The sequence below is a fragment of the Ammospiza caudacuta genome, chromosome 13 (genome assembly GCF_027887145.1).
Source record: "Ammospiza caudacuta isolate bAmmCau1 chromosome 13, bAmmCau1.pri, whole genome shotgun sequence".
NCBI classification, from domain to species: Eukaryota; Metazoa; Chordata; class Aves; order Passeriformes; family Passerellidae; genus Ammospiza; species Ammospiza caudacuta.
The window spans coordinates 5,897,071-5,913,356 of NC_080605.1; the positions used below are offsets into that span (position 1 = coordinate 5,897,071).

The following is a 16,286-nucleotide window of genomic DNA, read 5'->3' on the forward strand; positions in this document are numbered from 1 at the left end:
CCCTTGGGGCTTCTGGCCTGGGCAGATGGTGCTGCCTGAGGCTGCCCAGCCCCTCTTCCTGTGCTGGGAGCTGGAAAGGCAGATGGTACCTCAGCCACCAGGAAGGGTTATGGCTTTCTGACTGCATTTCCTACTTGGAGCATCTCATAGCTCCTCCTTCCCCGCTTTCTCTGCCCAGGGTGGTGTTTCCACAGTGCAGGAAAACCATGAAGGAAGACGAAGTCATCTTCAAGGAATACGTTGAGAGCACAAAGCAATTCCACTTTGGACCGCTGCTGTGTGGGAAGTCAAGAGAGTGGTATGTGCTCCCTGCCGGGCCTTGTACTTTTCTGGACATGCCTGGAGAGACGTGCTGTCCTGGTGGCACAATCCCAACAGAGTCCTGGGTTTGAAGGACCAAAGACACGTGGGTTTGAAGACACTTGGGTTTGAAGGACCACAGATGTGTGAACTTGAGCAGATAAGAGACAAATGAGCCTTGGAGGAGCTGCTCTGCCTACCCAGTGGGTGCCTTGGTGGCTGCCTTGGTGGCCAGAGCCACGTGCTGCTGCGAGTCCAAAGGTGACTTGGGGGACAACTTTTGTGTCCCCCCCCCACATGTCAGCTTCAACCCATAGGAAATGAACTTTATGGTGGTTTTTGAAGTGCTTTGAGCTCTGCAGGTAGCCTGATCTAGCAATTATTCTGTAGATGGTTTTGTAAACCTTTCATTAATCTCTAATTATTAATAAGATTTTATGGTTGACCTGCCAATAGGTGTCGAGGGGAACACACAGCAGGAATTACATTTTCCTGCAATGACATTGCGTGCTCACTGCTGGATAAAATCTGCCTAAACACACTGTCATTGAAGTTATTGTGTACTTCTACTTTCACTGTCACTTAAAAAAAAAAAAAAAATTAACTTAATTTCTTATTTCCATGGGAGCTCTGGAGGGCTAGGTCTCTTTTGACAGCCCAAGAAAATGAAACTGAAATACCTACAATCTTTGGCCAGGTTGATGGATGGTCTGGGATCTCTCTTTTCCTCTTTAACCCTTTCTCCAAATTCCTCTCTCTAACTTTCACTCCAAAGTCATTTCCACACCTGAGAGAAGGATCATTTGTTATCTTTTTGCATTCCTCTTAGGAATTGATGCTTTATATTTCTTTCTCAGACTCTGAGCTAACCCATGAAATCCAAAGCACTTTCATGACTTTTATGAAAGAGATTAGCTAAACTCCTTTTCCAAAGGCCTTTCCTTATACCCTGCAGGGAAGGCATCCCAAGAAAGAGGGGGGGAAAACCCATGTGTCTGGTGTGCTGTTATTTTTCTAGGCACCCTTGAATTAACGTTGTGTTAAAAACTCTTGAAGTGGCCTGAGCATGATCAGGCTTCTGGGCTGGAGGCACCAAGTCCAGGGGAAGGCATCAGAGTAAGGCAGGGATGAGCACACGCCCATGCCCCTGACTGGGATCCATTTCCCTCACTTGTCTGTTAGAGCAGGGTCCCCCAGCACCCCTTCCTCGGGTGCACACGGTGCTCTCCTCAGTGTGTGGCAAAGGCAACAGTCTCCTCTGCAGCCTTTTCCCCTTTTGTGGACAGGTACAAGGCCCTGAACTGTCCTGGCAACTCGGAGCATATAACCATCCTCAACAACTCCCCTATGGACATAGAGGTCCACTTCTCCTTTGAGAATGATGGGGAAGCAGAGACATTCCTTCTGGACCCTCCCAGCCTAACCCTGAAACCAAAGGAGAAGCAGGTAGGAGAAGGGCAGGTAGAGCAGGCACTGTAGAAGTGCCCAGGGGCGGCTGCTCCTGCTCACACTCAGAGCTCTTTTAATTTCTTCCTGTGGGGCCGTGTCCAGGAGCTGACCATTTGGGCATACCCCACTTCCCTTGGCTTCCTGGAAGACAAGCTCATCTGCAGCATCGAGAAGAACCCGGAGCCAGTGGTCTTCAGCCTGTGCTGCTATGGGGTGCATGTGAAGCTGGAGATCAGCCCCCCAGAGCTCTCTTTTGACAAGCTGCTTCTGCACAGGTAGTGATCCCACAAGCACTCCAAGACTTGTGACAAAGAGAAAACATTTGACTCTGGTTTCTGGGGCATGGATGGAGCTGCTCCAAGTTGCATTCAGTGGCGAGGCTGGTGTGACCATCCAGCAGCTGATGCCAAGTGCCTTCCCTTCCTCTCTCTGCAGGACTGACAGCAGGACCTTGGTCCTGAAAAACAACAGCCTGCTGCCCATGGCCTGGCAGCTCAATGGGCTGGATTACCTTGCTGAGAACTTCTCCTTGTCACAAGATAATGGCATCCTTGATCCCTCCTCAGAGTTGGAAGTGACAGTGCATTTCAAGGCTGAGCAGATTGGCATAATTGAGAAGATCCTTCGATTAGAGGTGAGAGGAACTGTGCTCTGCCTGGCAGAGCAGGGCACAGTGAGCAGCCCATGTGCTCCTAGGGACAGAGTCACAAAGAGCTGCACCTGCCAGACACGAGGGTGCTGTGACCCCAACTTCTGCCTCTGCACAGCATTTGTCAGAACATGCAGTGCATCCACATCCCCCCAGATAAGCAGACACTGCATCCTGAGCCTGTAGCACAACCACCCTGTCCGTGTGAATGGCCGAAGGCTGTTGTCTGGTTGTACAGACTGTAGCATGATCTCTACGTTCCTCCTGGGCTTTGTCTGAAGCCCTTGCATAGTGCAACAAACTCTCCCCCTGGGATTTTGTTCCCCATGGTTTAGGGGCTGCATTTCAGACAGGGTGCTAGGTGATTGGAGAGGGTTATCAATGCCACCTGCTCTGAGACACCTCACACTTTTTGTGGTTGTTATTACACCCCTGTGCCTCTCAAGGAGGCTTTAGCAGCAGCATTCCCTGCTGCAGGAGTGCAGAGTTGGGCTGATAGAGTTTTTTACCGCAGCAGAATCTCACTGGGGCAGCCCCTGAGAGGAACAGGTTAGCAAAGCTTGGGAGTCCACCAATGCTTGTGAAGCCAGGGAGGACATAGGGGAAGCAGCCAGCAGAGACAAGGACTTTTCAAAAGAATAATCTCAACAGTGTTTGTTTCTTGCTGCCTCAGGTTTCAGATATAGAAAACGTCCTGGGGGTTGTCCACACTGAAAACATTGAAATCTCTGCAGAGGTCTATGATGTTTCTCTGACCATTGACTTCATACCTGAAGGTCAGTGGATGCCTCCCAAACAAAGCAATCCAGGTGCACTGTATTACCTTGGGAGGTGGGCAGCCAAAGCACTGGGATGGGATGGGATGGGATACAAGGATGGCATGGATACATAAAGCATGTACCCTGCAACCTGCATGAAATAAAGGGCTCTGACAGCCTTAAGTCTCTCCCCTCTGGACTTTGAAGTGTGCAGCTTCATGTGCAGATTGGATTTTGGGGCTTTGAAACAACAGTGACATGAACAGGCAGTTGGCAATGCCCACGGGCACGGCACAGCAAATAAAGTAATTGGGTTTGTGCTTGGGAGCGAGGAAATGGAAGGCAAGCTCTTTAGCTACTAAGCCTGCAGATATTTTAAGTGTGAAGAGAAAGGGCAGCTGGAAAACACTTTCAGGAACAGAAACTTGCTGGAAGGGCGTTTGCACCAAAACCTCCATGTAGCTTGTGGCCTGTTGTATTCTGCAGCAGCTCACAAATACCATGTTTGACCTCACTCTGTGGGTTTTCTGCAGGTCCAGAAGGAAGCTTGGAATTTGGAACCATTAATGTCCTGGATAATGTGAAGAAAGTCCTAAGTTTAAACAACAGAGGGGTATACAACATCGAGTACAGGTGAGTCCTGCTGCCTGGTAGTGAGCATTTCCTTGGGTTCCCAGGCCTGCATGCTCTGTCAATGGCTAGAACCATTTCCGTGCTGCCTACCTCATGGTAAATACAAACCCTGGACTCTCTAATCTCCATTTTTCTACCAGAGAATCCAGCCACAAACCAGCAGTTCTTCACAGCTCAGCAGGAACCCAAAGGAGAGCCCCAGAAATTTCAGCCACTGGAATGCTGAGATTCATTGCCTTTCTTTGATGGTCACCTCCTTTCCCTTTCTGAAAGTCTGTAAGGAAGGGAATGAAAAATGTTGGTGTCAAGGTTTCTTGCAGTAACCTCATGATTGTCTGCACTCTCTGTCAAGATCCAAGATTCCCTGAGCAGAGCTGGACTCTCCCTTTTTTTTCTGGTCCTATGCAAAGTCCTGGCTGTGCTGGTGGCACCTGTACTTTTAACTGAGAGATCTCCATTCCTTCCCTTTCTCCCCAGGTTCACGCTGAAGGGTGCAGGTCCCAGGATGCGAGACGCCGCATCCCACTTCACTGTTGCGCCTCAGTCGGGCGTGCTGATTGCCTCCCAGCCTGCTGTGAATGTTGAGATGCTCTTCCACCCCACCAGTGAAATGCTCCTCAAGAACAGACCCATCCTGTACTGCCAGGTGAGCTGCCTGGGCCAGGCTGTGTTATCACACGGTGCTTTGGGAGTGTAAACAGGATAGATGTCAAATGGAAGGAGGCCTTTAACTGGAGAATCCTCTCTCCTACATGCACAAAGTCTTTCAACACCCTTTGGGAGGCTTCCTAAGTGGAGCTGAGAATGTGACTCTGGAGGAGGTGCTTAAACAGGGAGGGGTAAACTGGAGGCTGGGGAGGGAGCCTGGGGACTGGGGTAGAGGCTGGCCTCTTTGCATTGTTTACCTGCCCTTCCTGTGGACACAGGTGACAGATGCCAGATTAGGTCGAGGAGGCCAGGTTGTGGCTGACATCCCACTGAAGGTGTCGGCCAAAGCCGTGTACAGCAAGTACAGCATTGAGCCTGCCTCACCCATCAACTTTGGAGCCATGATCAAGGGCACCAAGAAGAGCCAGACTGTGGTGCTGGAGAACAAAGGCATGCTCCACTTCAAATTCTGCATCCGCCAACCACCCGAGGATGCATCTACATCAGAAAGGAAAAGGTACGAGCAGCCCTGACCACCCTTCCTGTCTGAGGAGGCACCACCCCACGGCTGGGATGTGGCAGGCAGCCAGGGGACCTGGGCTGTTGTGCATTTGCATGCCTGGCTTGAGGAGAGGGAGCAAAAAAAGGCCTGAGTATCCACATGTGTAGTATGAAGCTGGTGATAGAACTGCTCAGTCCAGCAGGTGCTCTCAATGGGTGCTGCTGGCAGCTCTCTGGGAGCCAGCAGGAGCACAAGGCTTTCCTCTGTGAGTAGGAAGGCCAGCTTTGGCCTCAGAGAAAGGCAGGGGAGCTCAGATGACAGATACCTCTGCTTTCTCCTCTCAGCTCAAAGGAAGGGGAATCTGCTCCATTGGCTGCTAGGCTCTCACCAGCAAGGAAATCGAGCTCCTTCACACAGGTGGGTGACTCCTGCTGCCCAGCAGTGCTGCTGCAGGGGATGTGACAAGATGCTGCTGTGCCCAGGCTGGGGCTCACTGCAACACCAGTATCTGCTCAGTCCCACTGACAGTCCTGTAGTCTGGCTCTGACCTGGAGTTGTGGGGTCAACAGAGGGGAGCAGGTCCTGTGTTTGGTAGCTGCAAGCCAGCATAGGTCTGTGGACACCTCAGAAGCAAAAACATCCTCCACTGAATTCCCAGACCACAGAGCTCAGACATTGCTTTTTCTTCTTTGCAGTCCCCTACCTCTCTCCCATCATTTCTCAGAGGTATTTCTGCTCTCCTCTGTTTTACCTCTGGAGATTGAAGGAGCACAGCTACCACCTTAATTCTTTACACTTAAATTCCTTTCTCTCTGCCCCCTGGGACAGATTTGTAGCTCTTCTTGGCTTGTTGCTCCCAGCCTGGGGCTGCCTTTGGGCCATGAAGTCATCCTTCCCTGCCCTGGGACTGGCTGCTTGGGCCCAGCTGGAGGCCAAGGCAGGACATACTCTTTGGTGGGGTGCTCAAGGCACAGCTATCAGCCATCAACCTCTCCTGGAACTTTTTCTGCAGAGTCACCTCAATCTTGGCATGTTCACGGTGTCCCCCTGCTCCGGCTCCATCGGTCCGTGGGGCCAGCAGAAGATCACAGTGGACTGCTTCGCAGGGCAGGAGGGGAAATGTGAGGAGCAGCTCTACATTGACATCCCGGGCAGAGACCCCAAGGAGAATCCCCTGGGCGTTCCCTTCACCCTGATTGCCGAGTCCTGCCTCCCAGGTACCTACTGGCCACAGTGCCCTTGGTCACACCTGCTGCTGAGCAGCACCTCAGTGCCACAGTGCCGGATTATTCCAACCAGCTCCCGGCACCGACAGCACGGGTGGGCTGCCCCCAGAAAGCTGCCCAATCCGGGCTGCAGCTGCAGGGCACGGCCGCTCTACGGCTGCTGTGGACTGCAGACTGTGCCAGGGTAGGGACAAGGATCAGGGAGAGGCCCTCTGTATGGTTCCCAAAGAAGTTGACTCCCGGAGGTTCAGTGACAGAAAGGGCAAACTCAAATGCGTACATCAGATGATAAGGGGGAGGAGGTCTCAGGAGAGGATACAATCTTAGACCAATAGGGAGAAATTTGGGTTGGAACACAAGGTGGGGAATACAGTGTTTAAACCAATAAGGGGCTGCAGGGGAGGAGAATAATTTAAACAAATCAGTGGGGTTTCAAAGGATGCAAGATTGATAGGGAAGTGTCTAGAGAAAGAGGCAGGCTTGGGGAGGGATAGACATTCAATAGGAGGAGGAAGAGGGAACAGAGGGGCAGATCTTTGGAGAGATGGGCAGCCAGGGCAAACCCAATAACACAGGGCAGAAAGGAACAATCCATCAAGAATAAAATATGCTATGACAGTACAAATTAAGAAAGATTACAAAACTGACTGCTAGAAATGCATTACAATTAAAAAACACAATGCTACACCTCAACTTGCTGCTTGGATAGAGAGGCATGCTAGCCCTGGTGTCCCAGCTTAAAATCCTCAGAGGTTCCAGCCCTCTTCAAGTCCACCAGTGGACTCATCCCTCCCAGGCTGAGAGGGATACATGGAAGGATAAAAGGAAAGCAATGCTTTCTAAGACTGAGGTGGACTGAGCTCCATCCTCACAGCCAGTTCCCCCAGCCAAGGCTGGGTTTAGCAGTCACCCAGGCAGAAAGGGCTTATCAAGCCTTCTGAGAGGCCAGCAGGGTCCAGATAAACTCATCAGGGAGGCTTCTCCATGCTCATGCCTCTGGTGTGTCCCCAGGACTTGCTGAGGATGTGCTGTTAATCTTCGAGGAGTACCCGATCTGCAGCAGCACCGACCTCGACCGCAAGATGCAGTCGGTGAAAGGCACGGGCCTGTTCGTCAGAGATGACAACAGGTTCATCTTCAACAAGGTTCTGGTTGGCCAAGAGACAGAAGCTCATTTCAGTATCTACAGTGCAAGCAGCCTGCCGTGTGATGTGGTCCTCTCCATCAAACCCCTGCCTGGAGAGGTAAGAGCAGGAGGCCAAGGTGGTGGTTGCCCTCTAAGGGCTGGGTGAGAGCCTGTTTTGTTCTCCAGGTGCATTGCTTCCTGTGGCCCAGACTAGTCTTAATCAGTGCAGGTCAAACTGCAGGGGAGAGCAGCAGAGCCAGGGAACAGTTGTGTGGAATTCTGCGTGTCTCGGGCAAGGTTGTGGCTCACACCTCTGGGTCTTCAGTGGGAGAAGTGAATCCTTCTGAACCTCTCCTGGAAGCACATGCAGAGAGGGGCTCTTATGAGCTGACATGCCAGGGCTCAAAGCAGAGCATTTCCTCAGGCTCCCTGGCTTTTCCTTCTCTTTGAAGGCCAGTTCTGGGTTAGTTGCAGGATCTTCCATGCAGTGCCCATCTCCCATATAGGCTGGGGAAGCTTCCTGCACTCCAAACACACAATGCTTTAGCACAAGGTCAGCATTCTCTGGGAGGACGGGAGCCTGCCCAGGGAAGGAGGAAGGAAGACACAATGTCTGGGGCTGTTCTCAGTAATGCATTTATGTATAAAACTGTGTCATCTTGAAAGGTGTTTTCTCCTAACACTGCTCTCTGGATTCCCCCAAGGAACAATTCCCTATCAACAACGTTTTCAAGTTGGATCCTGTCAAGATGTCCATTCCTGGCTCATCCTATGCTGTTGCTACAGTGACCTTCACCCCGCCAGATGATCAGAACTACAACTGCACCTTCAAGGCTTCCCTTGTCATCCCAAAAGGGTAACTGACCCTGTGAAATATTCGGGAGGCCTCACTGATAGCTGCCTCTCCCCTGGAAAGCCACAGACCTCTTGTTAGCTCTAATGCTTTCAGTAGCCTCAGGCAGAGTACTTGGCTTGAGATGATCTGGGAGGCAGTAACTCTTAGAGCAGAAAAATGAGGCTGATGGTTTAGCCTGTATGAGGAACTAAGAAGACAGGCAAATATTAGGTAGCCAACTGGAAGTTACTGAGATGTGCTGCAGCTGAGCTGGGGGTTCCAAGGACAAAGGCTTGGATGAAGCAGTTTCTGTACCAGCAAGTCAGCAGTCACAGTTTCCTTTTGTTTCTGTAAAATTAGGTGATCCTCTGTGATTCCCTGGCATTCATTAAGCTGTTTTATGTGAGTGATTGGAGCTGGTATGAAAGAGGAGTCTGGTTCCTCTGCTCTGGGACCTGTGTACTGGGGCTTTGGCCTGCTCTTCCTCAACCCTTTAGTGGCTGAATTGGAACAAGAGAAGTCTAATTGCTAATAAGCAATTGCTTTTTTACTGTTCGTGGAAATGATCTTTACTGATGGTGATGATGATGTGTTTTTGCCTTCTTGCTTTTGTACTGCCTTCATGCTGTGCTTTTGCTTGTTGCATAAGTTCATCTCAGTGCAGCCAGGGGATTTGCCATATCTCATCTGGTGCCTCATTATTTACCTGCTGTACTGCATGATTCAATTAAATGAAATTATTTTTAACTGTTATTGTGGAAGGCTCTGGCTCTTTGGAGCAGATTCCTCTTGTGAATGGCCCTGAATGGATTGGGAAGAGGCTGGTGGGGGGCTGTGTTGTGGGGTACAGGAGCACCAGGCAGGGAAAACGCTGTGGCCCTTGCTGCTTTGCCTGCCTAGTGAGAAATGCGTTAGTGCCAGCTGAAATTGTTTCTGTGCCTCTCCTGCAGCCCTGTGAAAATTAAACCCCAAACCGTGACCTTCACCATCAGTGGGAAGGCGCACGAGGCGCAGCTGACGGTCGTGTGCCCCAGCGCGCGCAGCAAGAGGGGAACGGCCGTGCTGCGCTTCAAGAGGCGCCGCGTGGGGACATCCCAGAAGCTGCCCCTGGTCGTCCGGAACGATGGCATCTTACCTCTCAAGGTGGGGAGGACCTGCTCAAGGAATGGTCTGGTGTGGGAACGAGCGCTTGTGGCACAGGGGAAGGGTCCCAGAAAACACGGCAGACCTGGGAAGAGGTGTCAGAAATTCTTTTGAAGCAAGTGACTGACATCTGTTCTCCAAGAAGGGAATTCTTGGAAATTTTCCATCCAGTCTTTCTTCTTTAAATTGAACACAAGAAAGGTGGTGGAGTATTTTCCCCCCGTCTCTCAGGTCACCTTTTGTTCTCATGGACATGTGTGATTTTCCAGTTCCATTACATTGTATTTGATCCCAGTTTATTACATTTGAAGTAGACTTAGATGTGGTTTAATTACATTCTGCTCATTACTTTCTGTCCTGTTTGGTTCTGTGTCAGTTCTACCCAGATGCCTCTGAACGCCCTTTTTTCTTGTCTGGTTTGATTTCACTTTTGTGCTAAGTGCTGTTAGTAGTGGGAGAGGTGCTGGGCTGCCATGTGGGACCAGCAGCACTGTGGTGTCAGTCCCTGTGCCACCCTGTACTCACACCAGCATCATTGTGCTCTGGTTTCCCTTTTCTCAGTTTACGTTATGCCTGGAGCACGAGTACGGAGCGTTCTTCTTGAAGGGCAGGGCCTCCACACTCGAGGTATTCCGCACTGAAGATGAGGACTCCATCATAAATGGTAAATTCATTACCCATGAAATGTGATCATGCAAAGAGGAAAAACTCAGCCAAGCCTGCTCTTGGCTTCTCCAAGCAGCAGCCAGATGTTAGGCACAGTTTTGTTCCATGGGCTCTCTGACCCCCAAGCTTTTCTTGGGGCCTTTTTTGCAGGGTTTCCTCCTAGCAAGTTGTAGGAAGTTCTTCTGTTCTAGACGTGGGGCGTTGAGTTGTGGGGGACTGTCACTACCACAGTGGACCCTCTGAGGTATTTGCTGCATGTAGGAAGGTACCAACCTGAACAGACACAGCCCTTGAGCACACAGCCAGCAGAAGCCAAAAGGATCTTTGGCTCAGCTTTGCATATGGCTGGAGCTGGCTGGAAGCAGATGGAATGAGGGCTGGGCATCAGACTGAGGTTAAGCTGCTTAAGTGGTGATGTGTCTGGAGGTGGCATAGGCACAAGGTGTCTTGTGAACATAGGAAGAAGGTCTGGAACTACTGGGGGTAGAACCTGTGCTTAGAAGGCAGCTGGCTTCAACCTCTTATTCCTCATATCTCCTATGGAAATATTTCCTCTGTACAGCTGTATCACTTTACTCTGATTTCCATTGCTGTGCAGGGAGCAAGCCCACAAAGCCTTTCTTCCTTCTGCATCACGGGGAATCAGCAGAGTTTGATGTCATTTTCAAACCCACCCTGGCTCAACGTCTGGAAGGGGAGATTCGTCTGTTGTTGGCGGACGCCTGCTCTAACAAGATCCTAGTAGAGCTGGTGGGTGAAGGCCACAGAGACAGATTCTACTTCAGAGGACTAAAGGAAGACACAGAGGAAAGGGATGCTAAGAGCAGCCTGAATAAAGACATCATTGATGGTAAGAGAGGAGAGGCTGCCAAGGTGGAGCAAGGAGGAGGACAATGTCTGATCATGTGTGTCCTCCCTCTAGCCAGGCCTGGGCTGTCACCCACGGGACTTGGTGGCCTGTGGGCGTGGCAGCCATGCATGCAGAGCAGTGTGTGCTGTGCTGCACGTTGGTGGCTTAAGGATGTGTCAGGGTGTTTCCCTGGAAGTGTGGGATGGGGAACTCCCTCCAGAGGGAGGAAGGCTTGGAGCAAGGAAGCACTGAACGTGCAGGTGTCTGTGCACGTGAGGGGGTGTGTGGAGCTCCCTGCATGCTGAGATCCCTTGCTCTCCTCCTTTACAGCTATCAGAGTGAATCACCTGGACTTTGGGCACTGTCCTGTCGGGAAGTGCTGCCGCAGGACCTTCGCCATCAGGAACCGCACCCAGCACCAGTTCCTGCGCTTTGAGTGGGAGGCAGACGGCCCATTCCACATCTCCCCCAAGGTGAGCGTGGACTGCTCTGCCTTTCCCCACTGCTCAGGCCCTGCCCTGGTGTTCCCAGGAGCAGGCAGGGCAGGGAGTCCTCACATGCCACTGATAGCCTGTTCCAGTGCCATGTAGGAGATGCAGTCCCTGGCTTGGCTGGGCCAAGGCTGCCAGCCTTGCAGCAAAGGCTTCATGTTATGGCAGGTGGCACCTTCTGTTCACACTTTTGTCTATCAAACTTTGCATAAATCCGCTCTGAGGTGCAGATTCCTGGCACAGCTGCTCACCACATCAGTTCCTTTTGCTGGCAGTCCTGCCCTTGGCAGTGCTTCAGTTTGGTCTTGACTCCCTGATTCCCCCTAGGTGGGACACCTCCGTCCTCGCCGTTCCAAGAAGATCAGAGTGACCTTCAAATCAAATGTCCCAGTCACCTACAGGAGGCACCTTGTGAAATGTAAGGTGACCAAGATCGAGTTTCAGCTGCCACCAAGGAAGGTTCCGGACTGGGATGACCGAAACTGCATTGTCACATGGAAGAGTACCCCCAGGAAAGACCCAGGAGACAAATTCTATAAAATGCAGAAGGTAAGAAGCAAAATGGCAAAAAAAGCCAACCCAGCTTTTACAGAAAGAACCACCATAACACCATCACTGCTGGCTGTGCAGCTCCTGGTTCCTCTGACATTGGACAGCTGTGAGGTTCACCAGCAGTGCAGTCCAGGGGAGAGGTGGATGCACAGTGACTGGATGCACTCACACAAGAGGGGAAGCCTTTGGACAAGAGCCCTTTAGCCACACAAACCATCAGTCTGTGCCACAAGCACAAGTGTTGCAGCCCATGTTGAATGGGGGACAATGTTTTATGATTTTATCCCATTTTAAGGTGTTAGAAATCTCTTCATCTCATTTGGTGCCTTTTCACCAACAAGGAGTTAAGTCTGCTGCACTCTGGCTCTTCTTTTGAAGCAGAGAGAAATCCATTTCTCCTGCATATGCTGGTGAAGTCCAAGTTTTGTCCGCATGGATACCAGAGAATTTGGTTGTAGTCTCTGTATTGTGTGGGATATCTCATCATGGAGTAGCTCAGGCACTGTGTGACAGTATGGAGGAGTCCAGAGAAGGATCATCTCCAGAGACTCCGGGTTTTATTTTCATTATTGCCATGCAAACTCATCTTGGGTGAAGGTTCATTCTGAGTTTCTGGACCATTTTAAGGCTTCTAAACCATCCTCTTTTCTATCAGAACATCTGCAGTTGGAGACTTTCCTAGTGAGATCTCTCACATCCCAAAATGCCCATCCCCAGCTCCCAGCAGTGTGGCTGTTGCTCCACACAAGAAATCTGGAAAGCACTTTCTCCTAAGATAAGGAAAAGGTGCTTTCTAGAATTCTTCAATCTTGGGGTTCTTCATCTACAGAGCTCCAGCAGGGGAACTTAAACCAAATTTTGAGACCTGCTGGATTTATAGGGGACAGGGAAAGAGTCAGTCCCTCTACAAGGTTGAAGTACAGGGACTGGAACACAGCTATAGTCTCCGTGGGGATATTAACAGCTGTGGTAGTGACTGCTTGGATCAGTGGGTAGAAACAACTACTGTAGCAGAGCAGTCCCAATTTTGTCATCTTTCCAGGGAAGTAAAAGTGAATGGTCCTTTCTGGTCCCACTATGAGGCTGACCTTGGAGGCCAGAAGATTCCCTTCCAGGCCTGACCTTCTGGGCTCTGCTCAGTGACTCCTCCCTCCTGTGTTTGCAGGTGGTCGAGCCAGTCCCAGAAACGGATCACACTGAGGTGGAGGGTAGCACCCAGGAGGCCGAGGTGTGCCTCAGTGCTTCTGTGGCCTACACCCAGCTGAAGACGAACACCATCGTGGTTCAGTTCAAGGACACCTTGCCCTTCCACACAAGGACAGCCACGTGAGTGCTGGAGGCCAGGCACAGCTCCTCCTGGGAGCAGGAGCTGCCTTTGCCCAGGGCTGGCCCAGTGCCTGCTTGCCAGAACTCTGCAAGGCCAAGCAGGAGATGGTGTCAGGAGAGCCTCAGTACTGCCAGACCTTTCTGCTGAGAGCAGCCATGGGTTTGCTCTCACTGCATGTCACCTGTCCTCATCTGCTCAGGAATAAGTTTGCAGTCAAACCAAGACCTAAAGTCCAGAGGAAGCCCCTTAGCTTCCATGTCCTGGGCACCATGTTGGCCCTTTCCTCTTAAAGATCCAGACTTGGAAATACTGTTTAGGGCCACCCAGGACAGCAGTCTGAGCAGCAGGGTTGCCTGGGGAAGAAGGTGCTCCTCAGCAGAAAGTGATACCAGGAGTTCCTCAGACAATGTTACTGTACTATTTGCTTTATATTTATTGGACATTTTTTTTCATTCCTCCTTCTTGCTTTTCAGTTTCAGAATTCACAACACAAGGAAGGTACCTCTGGAATACTACTGGGAGGAACCTGCAGCTAGTAAACCAGTGAAGAAGGGATACTCAGTCACTCTGATGCGTAAGGGCATTTCACCCCAAAACATGAATTGCTTTTTCATCCTTGTCCACACGTCCACTTTCATCAGCATCTTCCCAGCCGCAGCTGGAGAGTTTTCTCCTTGTCCCTCTCTGCCTTTCAGCCTTTTCTCTTCTTGCTCTGCCCCCTCTGCTCTGCAAAGGAGCTGAGCCAGGCTCTGGGGAGAGCCACATGCTGGGTCAGGACTGGGAAGGGGGACATCAGGTCATCTCTTTGAGAAGTCTGAGACTGGGGAAAGCAGTGGTATAACGAGTGACCTGCCCTGGAGCCACTGTCTGTGTGCAGTTCCTCACTCTGCAAAGTCACTGTCTAAAAGCAACTCTCCTGCTTTGGCACAGGAATGTGTGCTGCAGGCAGAGACCCTGCTCCTAGACACTTTCCTGCTAGAATAAAGGACTTGGCCAGAGATGCTCCAAGTGCATCCCAGCTCTCTTCCACCTACGTGCAGCAGGAGGCGGAGTTGCTGGGAACACAGGTCTTTGAAAGCTGTTCTCTTGCTCCCTTGCAGGTCGGCTCCTCTCCTTTAAAATTATAAAGCATCGCAGAAAGCTGCTGCGTCGTTACTGGCGGCGGCTGGCCCGTCCTCCTAAAGTGCGGCGGCGGTGGCCTGACAAGCAGCAGCAGCATTCCAAATGGTGGCAGCAGCAGCAGGATTCCAAGCAGCAGCAGCAGCAAGGTTCCAAGCAGCAGCAGCAGCAAGGTTCCAAGCAGCAGCAGCAGGATTCCAAGCAGCAGCAGCCTTCTAAGCAGCAGCAGCTTTCTGAGAAGGAGCAGCTGGATTCCAAGCAGAAGAAGAGTTCCAAGAAGCAGAGCCGCTCCAAGGAACAGCACCTCCCTGAGCAGCAGCAGCCCGAGGAGCAGCAGCCCGAGCAGCAGCCTGAGCAGCAGCAGCCCGAGGAGCAGCAGCCCGAGCAGCCAGCCCCTTCCAAGAAGAAGAAAAAGACAAAGCACGTCTCTCTGCAGCATAGCAGTTCCTCCATGGAAATCTTCCCAGATCTGACCGATGAAACACCGGCAGCACTGTTCTCCATCGACCCCTACCGCGGCACCCTCGCTCCTGGCCAGATGCAGACCTTCCACGTGCGCTTCTCCCCGAAGGCTGTGGGCAGGTTTAAGACCATCATGGTGTGCAGGTGGGAAACGTCTCCACCAACTCACGCTACCCATGGGTGTCACTGAATCACAGGGTGGGACAGAGTGGAAGGGACCACAGTAGGTCATCTGGTCCCACTTCCCTGCTCAGGTGGGGTCATCGCTGAGCACAGGGTTGTGTCCAGAGGGCTCTGGAATAATTCCAGTGAGGGACACTCCACACTCTCTCTGGGCAAGCTGTCGCCTACACAGGAAAGAAGTTCTTCCTCAAGTTCAGGTGGAATTTCCTGTTCAGGTTCTGCCATTGTCTCTTGTCCTATTGCTGGGCAGCACCAAGCACAGCCTGGTTCATCCCCCCTAACACCCTCCCTTCAGTCCCTCTGACTGGGATGGGGAGGGGGGCATGGAGTCAGGCAGCCCCAGAGAGGCAGCAGAAACACCCACAGGAGCACAGAAAGATCTGTGGAAGGCCAGATCATCTGGCCTTGGAAGGGAGGCACTGGGAAAAGACACCGTATGAAACATCACGCTCCCGGAAGGTTGCAAAATGTGGAATGAGAGATCTGGGCACCAGCCAGTCCCTAGCTCTGGTTCCTTTGGGGACAAGCAAGGCCTGCTTCTCTACATGGAACCCTGTGTGCTGTAGGTGGTTCCCAGGCACTGAACAGGTCATTGTCCTGCCCTTGCATCTCTGTGCAGTGAGTGCAGTTATTTAATGTGCTGCTCACTGCTTGCACAGAGAGAGGATGCAACACTGTGTGCTTTGCAAGCAGGCAGAAAAGCAGGTGGCTGGAAATGTTCCTCTGGCTAACACCAGTCCCCTTCTTCCTAGGATTCCTAAGCTGAGGCCAAGTCAGAAGAAGGTGCGGCTGATTTTGAGAGGCAGGGCCCGGGACAAGAAGAAGATGAGGTTTGGTAAACCCAAACGCTCGGCGTTACGGCAGGCAGAGGAGAGCCCGAAGCCCAAGAAGAGGGTGCACTGGAAACTGCCCCCTGAGTGAGAGCGTTTGTGTCAGCTGGAGCCTCCACAGGAGCCAGCAGCACCGTGCCTTCTGCTGCTGGTGGTCTCCCACCCTTCACCAGAGACCTCCGCAGCTACCCTTCCAGTGAACACCTCTAGCTTATCTTTTAGTTACCTAAGTTAATTCATTAACTGTTGTTTAATTGTTGATTAAACAACTGGCAATAAACCGTTAGTTGTCAGCTTGTCTTGGTTGGAAAGACAGGTGTCTGCAGGACCTCTCTGGAATGGAGAATGTGACCCCCTTCCCTCCAAATTATTGTAACTGAAATTAAGGGGCTTTCAGGCAAAGATATGGGAAAAGGAGTAGCAGTTCTTCACTAGCATGTAAGGCAAACAAAAACAACACTGGCAGCAACAACAAACAGAACCAGATACCCAACCACAGCCTTCCCTCAGCTGCAGGCACTTCCCCTTTGCTGTAGT

General features: G+C 51.5%; 1 protein-coding gene across 1 annotated transcript in view; it reads left to right on the forward strand.

Moving 5' to 3' along the window:
* Positions 1-15,840, forward strand: part of LOC131563694 (hydrocephalus-inducing protein homolog) — a 60,536-nt gene extending 44,696 nt beyond the window's left edge. The window contains exons 48-68 of the mRNA XM_058813810.1: positions 179-298; positions 1,587-1,746; positions 1,852-2,024; positions 2,185-2,383; positions 3,072-3,174; positions 3,690-3,789; positions 4,267-4,435; positions 4,716-4,954; positions 5,284-5,356; positions 5,952-6,156; positions 7,177-7,409; positions 7,996-8,147; positions 9,077-9,269; positions 9,831-9,933; positions 10,534-10,785; positions 11,116-11,258; positions 11,604-11,825; positions 12,994-13,154; positions 13,629-13,729; positions 14,742-14,880; positions 15,672-15,840. Coding sequence (XP_058669793.1) covers positions 179-298; positions 1,587-1,746; positions 1,852-2,024; positions 2,185-2,383; positions 3,072-3,174; positions 3,690-3,789; positions 4,267-4,435; positions 4,716-4,954; positions 5,284-5,356; positions 5,952-6,156; positions 7,177-7,409; positions 7,996-8,147; positions 9,077-9,269; positions 9,831-9,933; positions 10,534-10,785; positions 11,116-11,258; positions 11,604-11,825; positions 12,994-13,154; positions 13,629-13,729; positions 14,742-14,880; positions 15,672-15,840 — 3,409 coding nt within the window. The remainder of the gene's footprint in view (positions 1-178; positions 299-1,586; positions 1,747-1,851; positions 2,025-2,184; positions 2,384-3,071; positions 3,175-3,689; positions 3,790-4,266; positions 4,436-4,715; positions 4,955-5,283; positions 5,357-5,951; positions 6,157-7,176; positions 7,410-7,995; positions 8,148-9,076; positions 9,270-9,830; positions 9,934-10,533; positions 10,786-11,115; positions 11,259-11,603; positions 11,826-12,993; positions 13,155-13,628; positions 13,730-14,741; positions 14,881-15,671) is intronic.
* The last annotated feature ends 446 nt before the right edge of the window (positions 15,841-16,286 follow it).